The following is a 24,811-nucleotide window of genomic DNA, read 5'->3' on the forward strand; positions in this document are numbered from 1 at the left end:
AAGTGATTTTTCTCTCACATTGCACTAATAACAGTATATTTACAACCCAAGTACTTGCCAACTTAGATATATTAATAGCTTGACCTGGAATGGATTTTAATTAGGTTTCAATCCATAACCTTGTACCTTGCCAACATTAAAAAAAAAGGATATAAAAAAATTATTATAAAAGAAGGTTAAAATACAAGGTTATCAGCACACTGCACCCACAGCTTACAAAATATTGCAATGAAGGAATGCTGTACAATACATGTGGTAAGACTAATTTTTTTCAAATTATTGAGACTCTACTGCTTTGGCACTGGACAAAGAACAGCATGATTCTGTTCATCCAAGTTTAAAGAGCTTCATTCTTCTTTCCCAGCTGTCATCTCTCTAAGCACAATGTCACAAAAATTTGGCTTTTGTTAAACTTATCATCTTGAAACTTCTATTCTCCCCCCAACCCTCACAATGCCTTTGATGCCTCCCCAGACTGTCCAAGCCATAAGCAATCACAGAACACTTTTTCCTCGCATCCCCCACTGTGTCCCACACTCCCTCTGTCTGTGAGATGGCCCAGGCAGCCCCAAGCTCATGGTGATGGGTGTCACCCTGACAGCACAGTTACATTCCCCCCCAAAGACAGCCAATTATGAACACACACTTAAAGGAAAGCAAGCTATTACAAATATCTAATTTAAAGCTATTACAGAAAGACAGACACTGCAGCTTTAAAATTTTAATTCTCGTGATGCTCGCTGCTAAGCAACAAAACAAGTTTCCCTCCTAAACACCTCTTTCAGCACAGTCACGAGCAACTAGTAGAACTGATAATGTGATTCAGAAAAAAGAGTCAGACAAAGTCATGTCTATTTTGCTTACAAGGGGCCAAACTGAAAGCATGTCTTCAACTTTGATGGTATTAAAACAGAAAGAAAATATCTGCACGGTAATAAAGTACTGAAAACACTTGCAAATTATTCAACAGTCACTATTCAAATGCCAATGACTATTTCGAGCTGGTGCTAGAAGTACTCTATTCAAAGCCTGTTCATTTCAGCAGGACCAACAGACATTCAGGTAAAACAATGGACTGAACAGCTTCTTTTCGTCCCTTATGGCACTGCCTTTACCCGGACTCGCGGAACGGCTCCGCGAGCGGACGGAGGAGAGCAGCGGCTCTGACAGAGCCCAGGTGACTCCTGCCATTGCCCCAGTGATATGCAGGAGATGGGGCGGGGGAGCGGTCCCGGGGAACCTGCTCCGGCGTGGGGAGCCGCTGGGGCGCAGCCACGGCCCGGCTAGCACCGCTCCCGGGGAACCGGGACCGTGAAATCTGCGGCGGGAGCCTCAGCCCCTGGGCCGCATCGAATCGGGGGAAAAGGCAGAGTTGAGTCCCTCAAGGAAACTAATTTCTGTCACCTTTATAGGCAGGAATAACTTCATCGTAGTTTCCGCAATAACGAGTTTTGTTTTAGAGACCCGAGGGCCGCTGTGAGCAGCGACACGGCCCCCGGGCGGGTGTGCCCGCACTGCGCGTCTGTCCCCGGGCCCGGCGGCGGGCAGCGAGCGCTCTTTGTGCTGTTAAGCACTCAAAAGGGAAACACCAAAAAGTCCAAAAAGTTGTTTATCAGGCTCCCTTACACCAGCCTATAAGTGAGAAGAGTCCTGTGTTAACAAATACCTTAGAATGGAAACTGAGCCAAGATACTGAAAGGGCTGTTAGTGCCAGAGGTGAAAGAGAAATGAGAACCTTCCTTCCAGTCTTTAAAATATGAATTAGAAAAACGCTGGGTGAATTATCAGTTTCTATTTGCCAAAGGAATACTTTAATTTTAAGATGCTTAAAATGAATACATGTTCAAATAGTTCTTGTACTTCTAAATCTAATAAATTAGACATAGTCTAAAGAAAGATCTGAGCACGCATCCACAGCTCACTTAAACATTTAGAGACATGTATAGTAGCATTCACAGAATTTGTGCTAAGTCAAGCAGCATTTTTAACAGAAGTGTTAAAATGGCAGATCAGGCTTTTCAGTCCCTTGATAATTAGAACCATATAAATGACAGCATTTTGATTCAGTTTAATTGATTTTTTTTTTCTTATCTTACTATGCAATGTCAGTCTCAACACATTCCTGGGAAGTCTCAACACTGTCATTTTGATGAACAGAGAAACCTTAAATTTACACAAATCAAGGGCCTAATACTGTATAGTCTTTTATCAAGTGAAACTCAGTACAATGTCAAGAACAATATTTTACTTTTTCTACTTATTATGGCTCCTCTAAAATAAAACACTAATATACATTAAATCTGAAGTACTATCAACTTACACCAGCAGTGAACACCTTGCCCTTAAAATTAATATTGAAACAGCAATTGAAAAATAGCCTGCTAGCTATGATTAGTAACAAATTTTATTTAGAAGCTTCCTATTTTCTGAGTCAATTCAGATAAAGTTTTTTAAAAGAAAAAAAATTTTGCCATTTCTGTTTCTCCATCTGTCTCTCCCCCTCCTTTAACCATCTTTGGAGAAGAACAATAAGGAATGTGACTTAGCACTCTTCCATTACAGAGGCAAAGGACAAAGGAAGATTTTCAGTGTTGACTCACCAGTTAAGATAAATGTAATTGTTACCATCACCCAGCCCTGAAGGGGATGTTCTTCCTTGACAAATGCTGATGGAACACTTGTAATAGTAGGAATCCAAGTTCAGTTGTGCAGAGAGGGCTGAATTTCAGGAATTCATAAATCAGAATATATAGAACTGGAAATTACTTCAGAAATATCACTAGGCTTTACCTTTCTGATCTACAATTTGTATTGTAGTTCTTGTCTACACTGAACAGTGATGGAAAAAACCCTCCCTAGGCACACACAAATAAATAAAGATTGATAGATATAACCATATATACACATACATGTAAATTCTAATTATATTAGTGTATCACTCAATAAATTTCATGGATCAGTTAAGAAAAGTGAAATAGAGCTCTTGCTTCCCAAATGCTGCAAACACTTAAAAGTTTGGTAGTTCTCCTTCCTCACCTAGCTTTAGCCTACTGTTCCTGAAATCCTTTTACCACAGCTGGCTCAGTTTAAGAAAGTTAGGGATGCTGTTTGAGAACTATGGAAATGCAGGGTACCGCAAATTAAAGTAAATAAATAAAATAAATAAAGTAAGCCCCTGAGTTAGCAGATCAAACAGTTTCAAACATCATGAGAATATAATTTAGTGGATATGAAAAACTAGATCCATGAAATCTTGCCATGGACTCTTCACCAAAACACCTAATTAACTAGAACCTACTTGTTCCTGACTCTCCCTAGATTATGAAGAAGCTGATGGGCTCATCATGACAGCTGGAAAAGTGATTGGGTGGGAATTTTTTGAGAGAGGAATTTCTTTGTTTCTTAAACACAGATCAAGCTTTCAGTGCACCTCAAAAAAATAATTGCAGCTGTGCAAAGGGGAACAACATCCTGCAACACAAAGGCAAGAAAGAACAATCATGACAGACAAAAATATGTATGCATTGTCATGCAAAAAAGTAATTGTGCAAGTACCACCCTAAGGACCTAAGTTTCTCACTTTCCTTTTCAACACTGCTGAATTCAAGTTATTGGTGTTTGGCTGGATTACTGAACAGGAATCAGGGAGTAACAGCATCCTTCAGCAATGATAAGACAGCTGAATTAGATTCAAGAGCCAGTCATTACTTTCCTGACTGTGAAAAGTAATAAGCACAACTCTGCCTTTTAATGGTCTTTTTATTTCAGGAAAATTAGATTAAATACTGCATTTCTAGTGATCACGACTTAAAAAAAATCCAATGCAAAAACCCTAAGAAGATCCCATATTTGCAACTGAGTTGCCATACGTTTCAAATTTAGATTTTTTTTTTTTTTTGGCTGACCTTGATGAAAACTTCCTCATTCCGCTCAGCAGAAATTGTACTGAGTTACTATGTTATTATGCTCAACCTCCCAATAACAAGCAAGAAATTAAATAGAAAAGCAGAGCACTTGGCTGCATCAGAAAAAAAACTCAAAGAAGGTGCTCAAATTTTCATTTTACTTTTCTAGCTCTGTTCAAACTGTAGATTTGTACATCACAAACGCTAGGTGTTTGTCCTGCAAGATTGACAAGAGTATGACTAAACATCTGTGGCACCTTTTATAAAGAGTTCAGAAATTAACCTAGAGAACTTTTGGCAAATGCCAGGAACAGAAAAACATAAACCTACCAACAGACACCAGGGAAATGAGAACAAGCATTTTGATTAGTTGTAAATTGGAGAAATCATGGCTATTTCTGAAAACCCAAAATAAAATATATGAAATACCAGGGTCACAGTAGATTTGGAACATTAAATAAAACTATGTTTTCTTTGCTGTGAAAATATGTGATTAATCCTTTGGCCCAAATCTACAGCTTTTACCAAATCTAAACTTGCCAAGAAGTCATTTTGTTTTCATGATTACACGATTTAACTCAAACCACATGACAGCAACAACACCATAGAACAGAGAACTTGGTAGGTAAGTATCCATTTTTACTGCACTCTTAGCATATGGCGAAGTTTTGTTAAACTGAAAAATTGTTCTAAAAAACTACAGCAACCCCTCAATGTTTGAGGTAATTCAAATTTACTTCAGCAAATACTTTCAGTGATCACTGATACACGTATTGGAATATACACAAAAGCAAGCAGTCCAGCATATCACATAGAGACCCTGAAATTGCTTGTGAAGGAGTCAACAGGGGAAGTTCAGGTAGGATATTAAGAAGTTCTTCCCCCTGAGGGTGGCTGGGCACTGGAACAGGCTTCCAGTGCAGTGGGCATGGTGCCAAGCCTCAGAGCTCAAGGAGCCTTGGGACAATGCTCTCAGGCACGAGGTGGGATTCCTGGGGTGAAGGGCCAAGAGCTGGACTCTGATGATCCTTGTAGCTTCCTTCGAACTCAGTATATCCCATAATTCTGTGAACTACAAATCCAGTGTGAAGAGAAATGCAAAAGCATTATAAAACTTAAGCACCTTGCCTCAAACTTCATTAATTTTGTCATACTCATAAGTATGAATTCAAAGGGACAGGATGGACAAAGCTGGAATTCTAAACAAAGGAAGCAGCATTTTAGTTCTTTCCTAAATTACATTATTCCTGTTTGGAGTTAACCCAATCTAGAAAGAACAGGTAGTGCTGAGCACAAGACAAGTATAAAGTACAGGCCTTCTGTGGAGTATTACTATTGCATTAGGTATTTCATCATTATTTCCTAAGATAGGAAAAAAAAGGAAATAATTAAACAGTAAACACACATTTAAAACCAGGTGTTCTAACAATTATTTATAGTACCTTTTCCCCACCAATTTTCCCTTTCTAATAATCTTAAGGAGCTACAGCTAGGATTATTGCTACCCAAAAGATCTGCTGTTCCTCCTAAGGCAATATTTACACAGCTGACAACATGACATAAAATGAGAGCAGACATGTAACTCCTAAAGCTTATTTGTGGGCAGTTCCTTTAAACTGAGATGATTTATTTGGATCTATGACCAAAGGAATACACTAGTTCTCCTAATCCACATTCTGATAGGAGGCCATTTGGTGCTACCTACTCTGCAGATATAAATGACTCATTATTGCTCCGTGAAGGGAAAAAAAAAAGTTGAGATTGCAGCTAAGTCAAAGACACATCAAGGATGTGATGCATCTTAACTTACACCAATTCAATTTGTAATTGAATATTTAGAATACTACTCTGGCAGACTAAACCAAATGTTCCTTTAACCAAAGTTCTCATCCAAAAGCAGTCTCTGAGAAACCTGAAAAACAAAGGGTGTTGTTTCTAAAGAGCTCAATATACAGGATGGACCCTCACATGCTATGTCATCAAAAAGAGGCAGGAGGGATTCACCTGTTAGTACAGAAGCTTTCTGATAAATTGAAAAAAATCACTTTAGAAACTACCAAAAAAAAAAAAAAAAAAAAAAAAAAAGTCAGAAGCAGAGAAAGACACCTCACTCAGTAAGTATCAATCAGTACCTTTATGGAAAGCAGCAAGGAGAGCTTGAAGGCATCTTGTGACTTCATATTTTCACTCCCGTTACCTTGCTTTTGCAAAAACAAAGTCAGCACATGGCTAATTAAGATAGCAACAAGCATGGTGTTGGACTAAGTGATCTCCTGAAGGAAGTCCAAGACAAACTAATTCTTTTTTGCTAAGATTCCTTTATTAATATGATGGCAACACTGCTCATTTCCAAGGTGAAGAAGCTGGAAAGCCGTCATCAAGACAAGACCTTAAAAAGCCTACCACTCTGCTTTTGAAAATGAAAATGGCAATCCCTATGCTCCAGCAGCTTCATCACTCCCTTTCTAAAGAGAGATCTACCTATGTACAAGACCTGAGGGAGGAAGGTTTTCTGGTGTGATGGATTATTTTGTTTTAGGGGGTGGCATTATTGTTTGTATTTTAAATCAATGTATTTAAACCTAGAAATCAGAAAAGGCAGAGACTTGGCAAAGAGCTGGAAACCAGTTTTTGATCTTACAAAAAAAGAAAAAACACTGCCTCAGGGGGGCAATAGCACGTGGTCTTAGGTTGAAATTGTCAGACTTAGTTTTGACTTTATTTGATTTGGCTGAGGGGTCTGTGGCTCAATAAAGGAGTGCATACTTCTTGTGGATATCCTCACTAAACACACGAGTCTAAGCCTTTGGCTTTAAGCTAATGTTGATATCCTGCCCCTGTTACAGCATTCAATTAAAACAAGAAGTTGTGTCAGCTAATGAGAACAGATATTAATCTTGATGAGGATCTCTCTCCAGATGGAACAAAGGCAGAAAGGGGCTTTTAAATTCTGACTGTGTAACAAACAAGCACCTTAGCCTGTGCTGGGATTTGTAAAACACTTTAGTTCTACTGTACAATGATTTCCTAATGAAATTCTAGCAAAGGCCTACAACAAATGATGTAAAGCCTAGGTTTTATTTTGACATGGTGAATCAATCTGCTTTCTAGCAAGCCATGTCAAAAATAACCCATGAAAGAAAATTACAATAGCTACCTTTACAAGTCAAAGATACTTAGCTGAAGTACTTATTTAAACATAGAACATATATATTTGAATTAAAAGTGCCAGCTAATGAAGATTTTTTCCTATTATGGCCAGTCTCATGAATAAATTGGTCACCTCAGAAGAATGAAACTACATCTCAGGAGATGTTTTACTGCTTAGCTCTGCACTTGCAAATGTGTTTCCTAACTCTGAAATATATCTAATGTAATTCTATATATCATGGCACCAGACAGCCTGGATCTGTAAAGGTGGTCATGGTATTCTTATCTCCAGATGAAATATCTGTGATACCATGAACATATCATATAAAATATAGCTTATCAACAAAAAGGGACAGTTCACAGGAAACTAAAAAACCCCACATTAACAGATGGCAAAGCATTTTAAAAATACCACTATTATGGCTCAAACAAGCTTTTCATTTACAATATATTAAAAAAATAGCCTTTTACTTTAAAATTACATGCAAAAAAAGTTGATATATTTAAAAGTATATAGTTGTGCAGCGATGAAAACATGGCTAGGCCCATTATGCCCAGCAGATTCCATGATGCAAACAAGGACAGCATTCTCAGGCATGTGTAGCATTACGGACATTTGGGTTTTTAAATTTTTTTTTTCTTTGCATTATGAGCTGGACAAATCAATATCTCAAACAAATTTCAAATGTGGAAACACCTGGGAACTTCTTCCAGATTTATAAATTGCTTTTCTTCATCTTTCTGAGCCCTACTTTAATACCTGAACTTAGATGCTGCCTTCCTTATTCCCAAAAAGCCCCAGTGCTTCTGCTCTTGATTCAAACAGTAAAAAAGGGCAAGTGATAGAAGTAATTTGTTTTACTTCTACTATTCACAGATTTATAGTGGAATTATAAGTGTTTAACAAAATAACATTTCAGTTGCAAACTGTAGAGTGGCTAGGAAAGTCAAAACTAGCAGATGTCTACAACAGAATCATTTGCATTGGGAAAGGCTTCCAGAAAGATCAAAGAACAGAAAGCCAGAACTTACCTAATTTATAGCTGTTGGCAGTAAGAATTTACTTTCTTACTAGTTCATCAGCATATAAAGTGTAACTGGGATCCCTTCATCCATCTTAACCTTTTTCTTGTCATTCTTTCCAAACAGTGAATTTGGGTTAGGTTTAGATTTAGCAGTTAGGTTTTCTTTTTTTAAAATACCTTTTCTTGCAATCATTCCAATGAAATTGACTTAGGAAGCTTCATGGATTGCTTCTATTAAAACTTGCTAAACATTAGACTATTTTAGAAGGCAAACAGATCCAGAAAATGTCAACAGTGACAGGACTGATATACTGAAAACATGTGACATTGGAGAAGAAATGACATATTCCAAAGGCAGCTAAATTACTCTATATTTGAAGATGACCTTGAAAATCCCACTAACCCATTTTTCCATTAAGAAGCAAAAATAATTTTATCAGTAGCATTAGCCAAATATGTGAAATATACCTTCCAGTCCTACATGCCATAGTTCAGTTACAGCATTTGGCAAGCAAAAGATATATCTTATCAACAAAGAATCCTTCCTATACAAAAAATACTACTTGACAGGCTCTTCTATTTCAATAAACAAACATACCAAGCATAAGAAATCAGATGGACCTGGAATACTGCATATTCCCAAGCACTCAGAACTAGTGATCTGCATAATGGAAGTTCATAAATGACCAGCATTTTAATATGCCTCCTATTCTTACTTCCCATTTATGGCAACACATGCTAATCACTGCAACACATTGCAAGACTAAAACAAAAGAAGTAAAACAGTATCAGGCATATCTCAATAAACCCAAATAATTCAGATTCACATCTGTCAGAAGACAAAATATAGCTTTTGCTTCAATTTTACTGTTTTGGTAGCTTGTGAAGTAAACACCTCCTGTGAAATATAATTTCCAAATGATTTCATGACAATTAGAAAAGCAGACACCTATGAAACATAACATTATCAAATAAACCAATTTAAAAAGTATCTCAAACCTCAAGAATACTGCATGAGTGAGCAGTTCCTTATTTACAGTTGCATTATAAAGCAAAATGGAAGGATGCAAGTTGCAATCATCAGGTATCCTCTACAAAAGTAATTTCCTTATTTCACCACCTTTCTTCGTTAATGCAAGTTTCCTGCATTGTTCTTTTGTTCAGACACGGAACACCTTCTCAAACAGCGTGCTAACGCAGCCTTTGCAATCTCTCCTTGGAGCTTTCAATGACTAAATGACGAAGAATTTCCCGGTTCCGTACCCCACTGCCCAGGCCGCTCCACCTGCCCGGCCACAGCAGCCGGCGGGCTCAGAGCGCGCTGCCGCAGGCTGGGCGAGGATGCTGCGATGGGTCCCCGCCAAGGCCTCGCGTCCCCTCGCCCAGCGTGCGGCTACTGCGGGGCAGGCGGCAGCGACCAAGGGCAGCGGGGAGGGACGCGCCACACCAGGCGGCCGCCGCTCCCGGTGCGCGAAGGGCGGCGGGAGCACCCCCGGGCAGCGACGGGAGCACCCTCGGGCAGCGGCGCTGCCCGCGCTGTGTCCGGTAGCGGAGCGCGGTCGGACGGCGGCCCAAGGCCGCGCCGCGGCTGCCGCCGAGCCCGGGCCGCGCCCGACGAGCGGCAGGGGGCGCCCCGCAGCCCCGCTCCCCCCGCTGCGCGGACCCCGGGGGAGGGGAGCTCTCCGCCGGGCTCCGCCGCTCCCCCCGCTCCGAGCCGCCCTCGGCACCCCCGCCCCCGGCCGGGGCCTCACCCGCTGCTGTCGCTATGGACACCGTCCGCGGCTCCCTGCGGGATCTGGCGGCGAAGAGGTGAAGGACGGCGGGGCTCGGCGCGGCCGCGGCACGGGCCCCACTCCGGCCGCTCCCGCCGCATGGAGGGGGAAGGGCTGGCCGGAGCAAGGGGAGATGAGGGGGCGTGGAGGAGCAGAGCCAGGACGGGACGGGATGGGGAGGGATGGGGGAAGTGCGGGCGCGGAGTTCAGCGCCGACGGGAGCGCGGGGGCCGCTGCCGCCGCCTCATCGCCGCCCGCGCCGCACCGGGCCAGCGCCGCCGCCGCCCGGCCGCCGTCGCCCGGCAACGCGCGCGCCCCCGCTGCCGCAGGCGCGCAGCTCCGCGCGGCGCCCTGCGCGCTCCCGACGCCAGCGCACGCGTAGCCTCTCACGCGGCGGCGCGCGTCGGCCTCCCCTCCTCCTCCTCCTGACGGCAGGGGGCGCTGCAGGCGGGAACGGGGATGGGGGACGGGAATGGGAACGGGAACGGGGAACGGGAATGAGGAACGGGAATGAGGAACGGGAAGGGGAACGGGAATGGGGACGGCGAACGGGAGCAGGGAATGGGAACGGAAACGGGAATGGGGACCGGAAACGGGGAATGGGAATGGGGACGGGAACGGGAATGGGGACAGGGAACGGGAATGGGAACGGGAGCGGGGAACGGGAATGGGAACGGGGACAGGGAACGGTAATGGGGACGGGAGCGGGGAAGGGGAATGGGGACAGGGAACGGGCACGGGCACCACCGGCTGACCGCTGGGGAATCGCGGGACCGAGCCACGAGGTGGCTGTATGGTCGGGCTCCGGAAGGGAATGGGAAAAGGGAGATGTTCCCCTGGCGCTGTCCCCTCCGGCCATCCGATCCCCTCTGAAACAGCAGGAGGCGACTCAGGGAGGGCAGGTGGGCGCCAGGCGGTTTGTTGCAATATCGTGTTCTCCCAGTTTTGCAGGTCACGGGGTTGGAGGATGAAATAAAGGGCATGACCAAATGCAGGTATATTTAGGCATACCTTTGGGATGGCCCAAGAGTAATATATGCGGGCACTTAAACCTTTACCCAGGTAGGATGCTCCAGCACAGGATTAATAAAATTTACAAATACTTTAGGCTTTGCGTAAAACATTGATATTTAAGGACTAGATACTTTGAAGATCTCAGGGCTAGCATGCAGTTGCTTCTATCGGTTTCAGTGTTGCTGTACCTCCAGCTTCCCAAAGCACTCTGAAACCAATACCAGCTTTCCCTTAACATATGAAATGGACAGTGCAATTGGGGTGACCCACTCATAGGAAAAAATCAGTGATATTTCTTTAAATGCTATTTCATAAAACATGTTGCACTTTTTAAAAAATGCAGTTAGAATATTAATATTTAATAGTTCAGTTATAAGGGTCCTACATTGCATCACTACATCCAGACTTTCAATTAATTGCTGTAGCTGGGATAATTATCTAGGGAGAAAAAAAAATTCTTCCAGTTGGAATTGTTCTGAACTAGATTTGTTGTCCCAATGCTAAAGTGTATGGACTGATGTTAGACTGTTAGATGTGAGCAGTTCGGGATTTTTGCACAAAGATTCAGTCCTGTGCTCAATGAAGTAGGGGAGTATTTTAGCCTTGGTTTCATTCTGCATAATACAGCAACTTGTTTTGAAATCTATTTGCCTGTTAGCTTTTCGTTTAAAAAGGATTGAACAACAACAAGAAGGTTGAATTTTTCAGGATCGGCTGAAGTATTTTTTCAGTGTCAATTTAGTCCTAAGTACCTTAGCTTTCTTTGAAAAAATCCAGTCCACATGCTGGGAAAAACTGTTCATTATTTGCATCCCCAAATTTATCAAAGTTTATAAATAGCACCAGAATAAATAATACCAGTGTGGTGGTTTCAGATCATATAAAGAACTGTCAGAACCACTTGTCTAGGAGAAAATTGAAACACAGACATTAAAACACTTGACCAAAGCCATGAAGCACAAGTTGAATGCTACCAAGGGACTACAAGTGTCAAACTTTTTGACCATTTCGAAGTGCTTTGAAATGTGAAAATGTAATATTTTCTCTCCTTTTTTAAAACATGGAGAGGAAAAATATCTGCTAAGGCTTGTGGGTGGGTTTACTTCCTAAGAACTTCCAACTCATTTCCAACAGTTTGTGAAGTGGTTTTCTTAGTGTCATTCAAAGCAGAGTAAAGGAACAAGTTGAACTTGCATTTTCGTTTTCAGCCCTCAACCTTTTAGATTAGCCTGTAAAAACAGGAATCAAAAATAGGATAGGCAGTGCAAAAGTAGGCTGGGATTCTCATCACTCCTGTTTGAGGGCATTTTCCTTCTCTCCCTCCTGTCCTCACCCTGCCTGCTCTCACTCCCTCACTGTCTTAGCAACAAGATTCACTGGCTGACTTGTCTTCTACCCCCTCAAACCAATTAGTTCATCTATTTAAATCATGCATCGAAGAAGCCTGCCCCCTTTGAGCACACAGCTCACTTAGGGCTCAATCCTACAATCTTCAATTTTTAAGGCAGCGAGAGTTTGCAATTGACTCAGATTACATGAGGATAAGACCTTTTATGTTCTAATTTCTTTACAAAAGCTGTAGCATGATGAAGAGGATGCTGGTGCTATCACTGTTTTCCTTCATCTACCTTTTCCTTTATTTGAAGAACACAACAATATAGGGAAAAGTCCTTAAATAATGGAAAAAGTAAATAAAACATCTATTCACAAAACCTCTTCTATTCACAAATGCTGCTGATTCATTATCAGTTCCAGAAAATTGCAAAGATTGGATTTGGTGAGCAATTAGAACATTCAGTAGAAAACTCAGAGCATCCAGGAGAAAACAGCATTGTAGTAGTAATGCCTACAGCATCCCTGTTTGTCAAAGCTTTTAATCAAAATCATGAACCCATCGACAGTCTTTTAGTGCATATTTTAACGAAACGCTAAACATTGCACAGATCTCAGAAGGAAGCCTCCTGCTCTTTCTGCACTCCTAACAACCTCTGGCATAATGAGGTGTGACAAATTGGTTTAAAATGTAGTTGCAGGAAGAAGGGCAGGCGAGTTTTGCTCTGCCTTGTGGGTGTTGTAGTCGTTTTGCAGCTCTCTGCCTGGGCAGCAATAGGAGCCCGGACTCGAAGTCCCACAGCTCCCACTAGAGTCTGCCGCACAGGCTCAGAGCCCATATGCGAGCAGGGGGTGACTACATTGTGTCTATTGTATGGGGTTTTTTGTTTTGGTTTGGTTTCGTTTTTGTTTTTTTTCCCCGGGGCATTTTGCACGTTTCACGGGAGGTGTAAATTGGGAGTAAAAAGCATGGCAGATGAGCAAGAAATAATGTGCAAACTCGAGAGCATCAAGGAGATCAGGTATGTTTGCTTTGTGCCCCATCGGTTACATGAAGCAGCTTTTTGCTCGGGGGAGCGGAGGAGTTGCATCGATCCGAAAGTAGCTATTGTGCTACTGAGGGAAAGAAAACTACCGCTGGCTTCACGACGAGAGCTCAAAATACATTTTTCTAAGCAGGGAGGGAGCATCTGCTGCTGGGAATCGCCACTGGAATGCGTAGCGAAGGGCGCTAATGGTCGTGCATTTGCAGAGCGCAGCCCTGAGTGATAGCAGAGAAGGAGGAGTGCGCGGGGGGAAGGACCGAGCCGCGGCTCCGGAGGGGTTTCACTGTTTGTTTGCTTGCTTGTTTGTTTGTTTTTAAGTCGTTTGAATTAGCACTTCGTCTTCATGAGGCTCTGAATGTGTTATTTTGCCCCACTTACTCCCGGGCGGGAGCCTTGTCGGGCTGAGAAGGAAGCGGGGATGCAAGGAAGGCAGAGTCTGACACCCAAATCCGAGGGCGGACGTGCCCTCGGGCAGGACAGGGCTGGGCAGCGCTGCCGGCACCGGCAGAGCCCCACGGGCTGCGGGACAGCCATCTGTCCATCCGTCTATCCATCCGTCCGTCCCCCACGGAGGGCGGCGGTAGGGCAGGGCCCTCCGGGGAGCGGTGGATCCGTGCGGGATGAGAGGGGAGCGGCTGAGCCGCAGCCGCTTCTCCGTCCCTGCCCTCCCTCCCCTTCGGCCAAAGGCGGGGAGCCACCGAGGGAGCCCGGCCGAGATGTCCCTGCCTGCTCCTTCGGCCGCGGCCCGGGGATGGGGACACACCGGGGATAAGGACACACCGGGGATAGGGACTCACCGGGGATGGGGACACACCGGGCACACCGGGGCTTTTTCATCCGTGCCCTCCTGCCACAAGGGCCGAGCTGCCTCGGCCCGCGGTTCATGCCGTGCACAGCCCCGGGGATTTGAGTGCAGCGTCCTTTATAGGGTGAGCTGCAGGATGCTGTGGGAGAGGGGGCTCATAAAAAGCCAGGCACGGTCCTGCATCGGGGGCGTTTTCCATAACTTTAGACAGGGCTTTTTCACTCCTTGGTTTGGGGCACTGATTTCCAGCATTAGGCCTGATTTTGTCCTCAACTGGTACACAGGCTATGTCTTAGAACACAGATCTAAGTATGGCCTACTGCAGTGTGTGGTCCAATTACTGTAACCCTTTAATTTTTCAGTGAGAGTGGTATCCTGTATTTGGAAATTTACAATGCATTCAGTTTTCTGGTCACACCTTCAAAGGGATATATTAACTGCACTGGATTTTTGATGGATTTTTGCTATTGTGGTATAAGGTAGAGCAAAGGTGATGTTTAGCTTCAGCGTACAGTGAAGTATCAAACAAGTTACTTGAGTGTATTTTAAATTTAAAAAATCAGTGTTAAAAAGCCAGTCCTACTTGTAACATTGATGTCCATTTTGAGCTACCTTTAACAAAATCTGATCAAATAAACCTATATACTCATTCGAAGCTTGCATTCTGTGAAGAATTTCCTTCAAAATAAACATGAGATTTCCTTATGTTTAAAGATTCACCTTTGATAGATTCAGCAGACTTTATTTTAATCTGCATTTCATGTATTCTACAGACAGAGGGGAAAGAAGTCTTCATTAAGAAAATCAAAGAACTTGCTCATTTGTGTGGTTGATCTCTGTCATGTATCATGATACAGCTTAGCTGGGTTTTGAAGGGATGTGGGAATCTGATTTTGAATCTGGAATCTGATCTCTATATTCATATCTGTATCTTTAGATAAATACATATAATTTGTAGTCAAGTGAATACTTCTTTCAGTAAACCCATTGGGTGCCCACAATCCAAGCATATATGCACATGCTTATTTATATGCATGCTTATTTAAATACTTCCACAGTAATAACCCACTCATAAAATTAGGTAAATATGTAAAGACTCAGTGTTCTGACTGGGAGGAGATAAATGAGAATAAGAGTGAATTTACTCTTATGAGTAAATGAGAGATGCAGATACATGTCATAAATACAAGAGAGGAAACAGAAATTTTGCAATTGTTCTGTTTTAAATCTCCTTCATTCATATTATCCCTGCCAAACCACCTGCTTCTGAATACATATTGTATGTAGAAGTTTTATATGGCACTGTTTTTATCTCTTGCAGCTTTATAAACTCCTGAAGGGAGAGAGGGAAGAACCCAGGTCACGTTACTAGCTATGATACTTGGAATATGTAGCCATAATTAACTGTCCAAGTGACTGACCCTGCTTTCTGTCATGCTCTGTTAAAACTTGACAACATTCTATTATTTTCATAATTCAGTACAAGGATTCTCTTACCACTGAAAAGCTCAGCAAAAGAGCTGGCATTAGAATTCAGTATTCTCCTTGTACCTCACCTTCTCTCAGACTCATTTAGTCTCACTTTTGTCTGTTGCTGCTATTGCCTTCTTTCATCAATCTAATCCCATATAAACTGACACCTCACAAAAATATGTGTCAGTGACTTACTGTTGTCTCTCTATCTTTTTAATTATCACTGGGATTCAGGAACAAGACTTTGCAGATGGAAAAAATAAAGGCAAGACTGAAAGCAGAATTTGAAGCCCTGGAGTCTGAGGAGAGGCACCTGAAAGAATATAAGCAGGAAATGGACCTGCTGCTGCAGGAGAAGATGGCTCATGTGGAGGAACTGAGGCTGATCCACGCTGACATTAACGTGGTAAGTGCCAGCCCAGCTCAGACACTCTGACTAACACACAGCTGCATATGAATCATCCCCCAGCTTGTGGAACTGTGCACATGAGTGAAGCATCACTGGTGCAATAATGTGCACTTCACAACACCATCCTAGGATCCCACAGAGTGCAAAGTAAATATACCTCAGGATAATTGGTTTTTTCCTTTGTAGGACAGGATATTTTATAATGCTGGCATAATAAGCTGTTGCACTGAGAGGATAGATAAGGTAACCAAGCCTACCGTGGCCAGTAGCCACAGTGATACCACTCCAGCTGTCCATAGAAAACATTTCTTCCTGTTAGTCTTTTCTCATTTAGCACCCAGAAACAGAAACTTTGTCAGCTAGGTGGGACTAGGAGATTTTGAGAAAATACATAGTGTTTATTAAGTTCATGGTAAGAGCTAACTTTCATCCCAGACTGGAATCACCAAACATCAAGAAACACCAGCCTGAAGAGAATTAATACAAATAAGAGAAAAAACAATTTATAAACAGGGAAGATTAGCCAGAGGGGCTGAATAGGGAATATATTTTAAAATACATTTTTTATGTCATGTTAGGGCACTTCCTAGCCCTAACCCTATTAGGGTTTTTTAGCTCTGAAGGTACCTGTGTTACACTGGAAGAAAAAAGCTCCAACAGGTGAAAAATTACAAGCTACATACTGGATGTGCAGACTGCATTTATTTATGGCTTCAAATGTCTGCTCCCCTGTCCAGCTGCATAAACTCAGCCTCTCTTTCATCCTCCTCTCTTTGTGCAGTCAGATTGTCTTTTTCTCTGCTGCTTTTCCCACTCGCTGCAGTAAGGGAAGCAGAAACCTTTCTTAGCTTGTTTGTTAACTTCTGCCAGTCAGTGTTCAGGTATCTTAGAAACACAGAAAAGTAGTTTATGCTACTTTAAGCTCTTTCTTGATGTCTCTTGAGAGTCTTCCATAGCTCCTCACTTGCCAACTTTATTTGTAGCCTGTCTCTGCTTTTTCTGTTGTTCAGAAGGTCCTATAGGTTGAGTGCACGTTTTTAAAATGAAAATGCATCTCATATGTCACTTCCTGTTGCTTCTCCTTTGCCCAATTTTCATCCTCCCAATACCTTAAGTCTTTGCTTTAGTTGCATTGTCTCAAATCTCATGCCACTTGAGTGAGAAAAATCTCCTCTTTCTGATACAATCTGTTGCTCAGTCAGAGGGGAACAGCTCTTTAAAAACATGCCCAACCTGCTGTTTCAGATGGAGAACACTATCAAGCAGTCTGAGAATGACCTGAACAAGCTCTTGGAATCGACTCGCCGGCTCCACGAGGAGTACAAGCCCCTCAAGGAGCACGTGGATGCCTTGAGAATGACCCTGGGCCTGCAGAGGCTGCCAGACCTATGTGAGGAGGAAGAGAAACTGTCCCTTGAGTAAGTCTCCAAAGCAAACATTATCTGGTTTTATGCTTTCTTTCAATTCTACTGGTCATTTTCTCATCTTAATTTTGTCGGTAGGTGGAAAAAAACCAACCCAAGAGGTAAGCATGAAAAACAGAAGTTAACAAAAAAGGGATGTGGAGGACATATGTTTGATAACATTCAGTCTGAATTTGTTCCAGGTTAAATTTAGGTTATTCCAAGCTGCAAACCCCACATACCATATGCAAACATTCAAGGGTGGTTGCTGGCCTTCTAGGTTTTATGCTATATGTTGCTTTTTCTACATTTTTAATTTTCCCTGACAATTACTTCTTTAGCAAGCAATAGTAGGAGGCAATACACAAGAGGGATACAAACCAGGTGTTCTTCAGCTGGGTTGTGCTGCTCCTAGTCAGAGTTTTACTTTTTGCTGTCTGCACATGGCAGTGGCTATTAGCCAAATACCTTGTGACTATCAACAAGTTTCCCTGAGATGTGAAATGGATTTGGATAATAAATCACAGACTCATTTTTACATATAACTTAGGCAGGGCAGAGTGGCAGAATTAGCTACTATTCAAAGAACAATTCCTGTGTTTAGCAGTCCATTAAATGCAAGGGATGTTTTAATAAGCATGTGTTGCTCTTATTGCCCAGCAAAATTAATATAGTTTACATATGCCCACAGGTTTCAAGATTTCCTTTGTATTTCTATAGAAATGTTGTTTTACATTCCAAACACCTTGACACTACAAAGAAGGTATTGATCTGTTAATTAATCTGTTGTGTACAAAAGTTATTAATTTTGACTGAATAAAATAGAAAAACTGTTTGACAGAGGTGCATCTGAAGCTGTTGCCTATTTTTCTTCTATACATGTTGTCTATTTTTGATCTTACTAGATTTACATCCAGTTTGGAATCTGGCTGGAGTGTAGAAATGCAGAAGGAAACACCACATATTCTATTTGTGAACTAGTCAATTTGGCAGTTTGACTTTAGTGGAGGAACTTGATAGTGAAATGTGATCCACTGTATTTTAACACCAAATATCCTTTACAGACTAATGAAATACTGCAGAAGGTGGTTACATTTTTTTTGTTTGTCATTCTTTTGTCTAGCTACTTTGAAAAGCAGAAAGCAGAATGGCAGACAGAACCACAGGAGCCTCCCATCCCAGAGTCTCTGGCTGCAGCTGCAGCAGCTGCCCAACAGCTGCAGGTGGCCAGGAAGCAAGATACCAGACAGACAGCAACTTTCAGACAGCAGCCACCTCCAATGAAGGTCAGGAGATGGAATGTGCTGGGTTTTCTCTTTTGTCACTGGAATGCATTATGTTTAGAAGGTGATTGATGTTTGTGAAAAGGAAAAATTACGTGTCCTGATTGCGGTTTTCCTTGCAGTGGTTCAAAACAAGAGCAAGCAGTAGACTAAAGTAGTAGCACCAGTCATCAAGGGTTAAGGATAAGAATCTTTTAGGATTTTAGAGTCATCCTCAGTAGAGATGTAGGCAATTCCCACTCCTCTTGTGTTTCACATGGGAGCAAGGCATGTAAGAAAGAGAAAAAAATCTTGGCAAAAGAAATAATAGCTCTAAGTTAATGCCATACAGAGTCATAGTAAAAGCAATGAAAGTATTTTATGAGGGAAATTATCAATGGAGTAAATTACCAGGAAAAGTGATTGCTTCTGCACTTGGGATCTTCAAGAGTAATATCTAACATAACCACAGGCACTTCAGTGACAGTTTTACTCAGCCCCTTACGTAGAGAGGAGTTAAGTAGTTACATAGGGGTATTCCTCCCACCCAGGTTCCAGAATCACTAAGAAGGCTAACTGATGTAGGTACACCTCAAAGTAATATACTTGCTATCTGTAGTTAGGCAATTGAAGGCCTTTCTGCAAGTAATAGGCTTCAGCCAAACATAAATTACAGGGCTTAGTCTGGAGCAAAAGGGCAGAGTTCTGTACCTTGTGTTAAATATGTGGAATTCATCCAATCCTCTGCTCCTGCCTTCAATTCTGTGACACTGCAGTCGGCCATCACTGTAACTTCTCTGACTCAGTGAGCTATTAGGCAGGTAAACACCTTTAAAATATCACTCTAACCTTTAACACAAAATAGACTTTAAAGATACTGATACATGTATGAGCCACGTGTCTGCAGAAATGTAGTTTTAATTCAATGAGATGCTCTGTTTTTCAGTAAGCCTGAAATTATAATCCACATAACCTAGATTGTATAGAATAATCCACATAACCTAGATTGTGTAGAATGCAGCAGCAGTCTGCCTTTGCAGGCAAGGAGCCTTGTTTTTGTCTGTATTGGAGCTCAGTACCTGTGTACCAAGGCCACTTTGGTGTTTGTAACCAGAGGCTGCAATTGCATTTCAGGCGTGTTTGTCGTGTCACCAGCAAATCCACCGGAACGCGCCCATCTGTCCCCTCTGCAAAGCCAAGAGCCGATCGCGGAACCCCAAAAAGCCCAAGAGGAAACAGGATGAATGAAATCCAGAAGATTGTGACAAGCTGTGTGACCTGTCCCAGTACTCTTCCAGTAGAATGGCAAATTTGCCCAGACTTTGCTGAATTGCAGACTCAAGTATGACTGTCTCATTGTTTTCTATTTAAATGCAATGTAAGCACAATGGTCCTGCTCTAAGTTCCTTCCAGTCTTTAGGATTTGGTTTTAGAAAAGTAAATATTACTGGTGCTACAGTTTAACATTTCAATTGCTCCATTATCTTTTGTACTCCTAAACAAACTGGAATTATTTGTGCAAGTATCCTAAATGTCAGGCTATTTCTATTGACCAAATGTGATTACCACAAATGCTTTTATGTTTTCTTTTTAAAAAACAGATGTTACTAAAAGATTATTCTGTTTTCTCCTGATAACAGGAGACTATTTGAAGTGTTGAAATAGCAGACTGTCTGTTTGTCTCACTGAAGAACAATTTGTTCTCAATCTCGTAAGACTGAGTAGGTTTGGGTATCCAGTGGAACTCTTTTTAATCAGGAAATGTTCAGGGAAAAGGAGATTTGTTATACAGAATATCAGTGCATTAAGGACACACATGGGTTTTGATTTATTGAAGCTGATTGTACCATTCCCTCAGACTTGACTTGAAACTTGAAAAGGTGCTGGCTGTGTATGAATTTCTAAAAGTGATGTAATCTGTCATGCTTTAGCATCTTAGCATTATTTTCAGGAGTCAAAAGACTGACTGACTTGAGAACAAGACTGAAGTGAACTCTATTAGTGGTCCTCCTAAGCTTTATGGCTGACCAATGCACTGTGGTTCTCTAGGAAACATGCATGATATATCCCAGATCTCTGTGTGCACAGACTGCACATCAGCCATTCTGCATGTCTTCTGTTCCTGGTTTCTACAGCCAAAATCTGGCAGACATATCCTCCACTGGAGCCTAGGAAAGTTCAGGAACATGCATGAGGGACAGTGTCAACTAAAAATTATGTATTTCACCAGAACCAACGAGCTTTGGGGTCATTGTCTTCCCTCAACCAAAACTTATTATTTTTCTGTCTTTTAATAGGTCATTTTCAAGTAAGCTTTACTTCAGGCCAGTTTGTTTTCTTGTTCCCTGTTTGCCAAAAGATCCCTGACTAAAGCATCTAGATTAAATCACTCCCTGTATGTCTTCCCTTTGTTTCATGCAATTTAACAACAGTTCTTGCAACGGGGAGGATGGCAATGATCCACTCACAGAACTGGCACTTGAAATTTACTCATCTCTAATCCCAGTTCTGTGACCGTCTTTTCTGCCTAAATTGATCTCAAGTGTTAAATATTCTTTTCACTAACTCTGAGACGCAGGAGCTGCTTGTTCACACTCTTCTCTCTTTAGCCCAGGTTTCTCTCTAGTATCATGTTAGAGTGGTTATATTAGGAATTTGACTTGTTAGATAGGAAGAACAGGGAAGCCCCAAGTCTCTGCTCCAAGAACTTTGCCAAATGCTGGCAACTGTAATAAATCCACATGATGCAATTTTGCTGGCCAAATCACATACATTGCCATTAATTTCCTAAGTCTGCCACAAAGTACATGAGTGATTTACTAAACATAGTCCTAAAATTTAAGCCAGGCTCAGGAGATATTCCCCCATTTTAATGTTACATGGTCAAATCAACATCTGTCAACAGCAGATACAATGTGGACCACCTGCCTCTGAAATTAAGTGAAGATTCTGCTAGGTGAATTACAGGGATTTGGTCTCTGAGATAGCAATAATGGAAGATAGTCCCCATGCTCCAAATGGCAATAGTGTGTTATGCATGTTTTGTAGCACAAATACTGGATTTTACTGTTTCAAATGTCAGAGTGGTCTCATGCTGTGTGCTCTGTTCAGGGCAATTCCTATGGAGTTGAAGGGAAACTGCACAGAGTTAAAAGACAGTATGTGGACTTCCCCAGAGTGCATACAGGACAGCAGCATACTTTGATGGTAGTTGTACATAAATTTAAGAAGTAGTGACAATGGAGTGGGTGAATGGTCTGCAATGAAGTAGTGTGAATAGGAGGACTGATTTGTAGAGACTTCTACTTACAGTTCTGAAATAGGTAGGGTTAGTCATAGTTATTCTCACTTTATTGTTACTTTGCCAGGTTCGTTCTTTCTTGGGAGATCCCTGAACTGAAGTATACTTAAGGATGCACCATTTACTAATTTAGTACAACAGTTTTGTACTTTTACTTTTTTAAACTAGTCTCATGTGCTCTTGTGTTTTACAAGGTTAGAGTTTGGGTTTTTTTTAAAAAAAGTGAATATGACACACTGTGTTTGCATCAATTGTACTAGTATTTACAAATTTTCACATCCTTTACAAAGTCCTGCCATATGAATGGCATGCATTGCTGAGGGTGAGTGTAACTGGAGATAAGTCAGCAGGGTGCCCTGGTTGCCAAAAGGGCCAACCACAGCCTGGGGTACATCCAGCACAGCATTGCCAGCTGATTGACTGACTCTGCACTGCACTGGTGGGGCCTTGAGCACTGGGGGCAGCTTGGGATGCCTCAGTGCAAGAAGGACATCAGACTATTACAGTGCTCTGGAGTCACCTGTGTGACCAAGACTGCAAAAGGTCTCAAGGCCAAAATCTCTGAGGAGCAGCTGAGGACACTTGGCTTATTCAATTTGGAGAAAAGAGAGCTGAAGGGTGCCCTTATCACAGCCTACAACTTCCTCCAGGGGAGGAGGAGGTGCTGATCCCCCTCTGATGACCAGCAACAGGATATGAGGAAATAGAATGAAGCTGCATTGAGGGAAGTTCAGACTGGACACCAGGAAAAGGTTCTTCTCTGGGAGAGTGGTTGGTCACTGGCCCAGTGACCCAGGGAAGTGGCCAAGGCACCAAGCCTGTCAGGGTTTGAGCATCACCTGGATGACACTTTTAGCCACACAGTTTAATGCTAGGTAGTTGGACCTGATGATCCTTATGGATCCCTTCATGCTTGAGCTATTCTATGATTCTAGCCATTTCAGGAGATAAAATATGTATGAAGTATTAGGGGACCATGGGGGTGGGGGCAGGGAGGGAAGCAGTGTCTCTCATAGGGAAAGAGTTTCCTTTTCTCTCACGGAACAATCACAGAAGTTTAACTGAAGAGCTCTTCTCGTGACAGCCCCAGGCTCTTTTCTCCCAGGCAACTCTCTCAAGAGACTGGAGGAATAATTATGAAATATTGATTTCTTGGTATTCAGACAGAAGAGGAAGCTGTCTGAAGTACAGCTCTTAACACAAGTCTGCTGCATTTTTGCTTCATGGAGCAACAATGGTTTCTTCGTTTGTATCTGAAGTCTTTGTGGATACTTCTTCACTTCACTTAAATTTATTCTTATTTGGGTCAAATTGTCTGAGTAGCCACAATGAGACCCTTCTCAAAGCTTAGGAGACTTTTATATTACTGAAGTCTGGTTTAACCCTGTCTTTGTTGTTCTGTTTTTAAAAGGGTATCAATGTAACAACGAAATAACTGGATTCTCTTGGTAAAGATTGTTTCCAGGTTGTTCATCACTTGCCTCAAAGGATAGTCCTGTTGTTCTGCAACCAAACAGAAAAAAACCAAAATCCCAATAATTTCACCCTGCTATCAACCCTAAGCTCATAAGTAAAAGGATGCAAGCACTGTACTGTATCTAAATGCTTTGCTATAGAAATTCTCATACCCAAGCTGGGGTGGATCAATTGTCCAGACTTTAGTGCCAAGGACACTATTAATTACAGAGAAAATGCAAAGCAAATTTAACTACTTGCACTTCCTGAATTCAACCTTAGCTTTATAAACAGGACCCTGACTGAACCTGACAGTGGCTTCAATTTACATAATCTAAATTTGAAAGAATAGACATCGATGTGTTACTTTAAATAGCATACCATTCAAGAAATTAAGAGTTCACTAGCACTTTAAATAAATAAAAAGTGCTTTATTCCTTTATTTTACAGTTTTTTAATTCCTCCAGCATACATTTTCATTTTAGTATTTAGGTATTCTAGCAATATCTGGTGTTTTCACTGGCTTCTGTGTTTTAAGTATTTTACTCCTGTGCCTCATAGGAGTAACAGTGTGAAATTTGTTTAATTTGTCTGTACAGTCCTTTTAAATAAATGTTTGTTCCTTGTCATGCTTTCTTCCTGCAGAATACTTTCACATCTGTTATTTATGCTTATGCTACTAAGAAGCCCAGGTGGTAAAACTCAGCTCTGTGATTTTACAGAATACACTTAGCCACAATTCTGTTTTACCTTTATAGAAACTTAATGGAAATAAATAGGGGTAAGAAAGATCCCTTCAAATGAGCTTTAGAAAACAGAAAGGAAAAGGAGATAGCAGAACAGGTTTTAAGCTATGTCTCTGGGTCACGTTTTTTGTTTGGTCCTTGCATTTTCAAGCCCCTTTATATCTACAAATACAGATACATAGGGGCTTGAAAATACAAATACATCTTCTGTACATATAAATGATACAAATGAAACGATAAAGGGCTTGAAAGCGGGAGAAAATACGATTTCTGCGCCGGCAGCAGGAGCAGCTGCGCGCGTTCAGGTCTTGTGCCACTGCAGGGCTCAGCTCTCGGGTCGCTGCTGCCGCCTGGTGACAGCCCGCGGTACTGCAGGTCACAGCCCGCGGAATGCGCCTGCGCGGCCACTCGGCCGCCTCGCTGGCGCCCCCTGCGCGTCAAAAGCGGCGCTGCAGCCCAGAAATGTAAACGTGACCGTCCCAGGGAGGTGACAAGCGCCGCGGCTTTGTACGCTTTGTACACTTTCTTACGCTTTGCATACTTTCTTTGTACACTATTTACCCTTTCTACGCTCAGTGCTGCCGCCGGAGGGAGCCCCCGGTACTGGAGCCGGAGCCGGCGCTGGCCGTGGCCGCCGCCTCCCGCCGGCCCCGCCGCCCGCCCGCTCCCGGGAGCAGCGCGGCCGCACCGCGTTCTCCCCGAGCAGCAGAAAT

At 42.3% G+C, this 24,811-nt stretch overlaps 2 protein-coding genes across 4 annotated transcripts in view; one reads left to right on the top strand and one right to left on the bottom strand.

Annotated features, from left to right (window-relative positions):
* The window catches only part of ZC3H12B (zinc finger CCCH-type containing 12B), a 22,139-nt gene extending 12,020 nt beyond the window's left edge, over positions 1–10,119 (bottom strand). Inside the window, exon 1 of one of the 2 annotated variants that reach the window (XM_030229052.2) lies at positions 9,832–10,119. The gene's annotated coding sequence lies outside the window, so the exon portion shown is untranslated. Of the gene's footprint in view, positions 1–9,079; positions 9,340–9,831 lie in introns of those variants that run through there. The other variant, XM_009090395.4, reaches the window with a different exon arrangement.
* Positions 9,761–23,978, top strand: ZC4H2 (zinc finger C4H2-type containing). Of its 2 annotated transcripts, none has more exons than XM_030229054.2 (5): positions 9,761–9,889; positions 15,757–15,928; positions 17,177–17,349; positions 18,458–18,620; positions 19,731–23,978. In XM_030229054.2, the coding sequence occupies exons 1-5, from the start codon at positions 9,846–9,848 to the stop codon at positions 19,842–19,844; spliced, it is 666 nt and encodes a 221-aa protein (XP_030084914.1). In that variant the 5' UTR covers positions 9,761–9,845; the 3' UTR covers positions 19,845–23,978. The 2 variants fall into 2 exon arrangements, with proteins under 2 accessions (XP_030084914.1, XP_009088642.1); XM_009090394.4 differs by lacking the exon at positions 9,761–9,889 and adding an exon at positions 12,978–13,220.
* The last annotated feature ends 833 nt before the right edge of the window (positions 23,979–24,811 follow it).

This window comes from Serinus canaria, chromosome 4A (genome assembly GCF_022539315.1).
Source record: "Serinus canaria isolate serCan28SL12 chromosome 4A, serCan2020, whole genome shotgun sequence".
NCBI lineage: Eukaryota > Metazoa > Chordata > Aves > Passeriformes > Fringillidae > Serinus > Serinus canaria.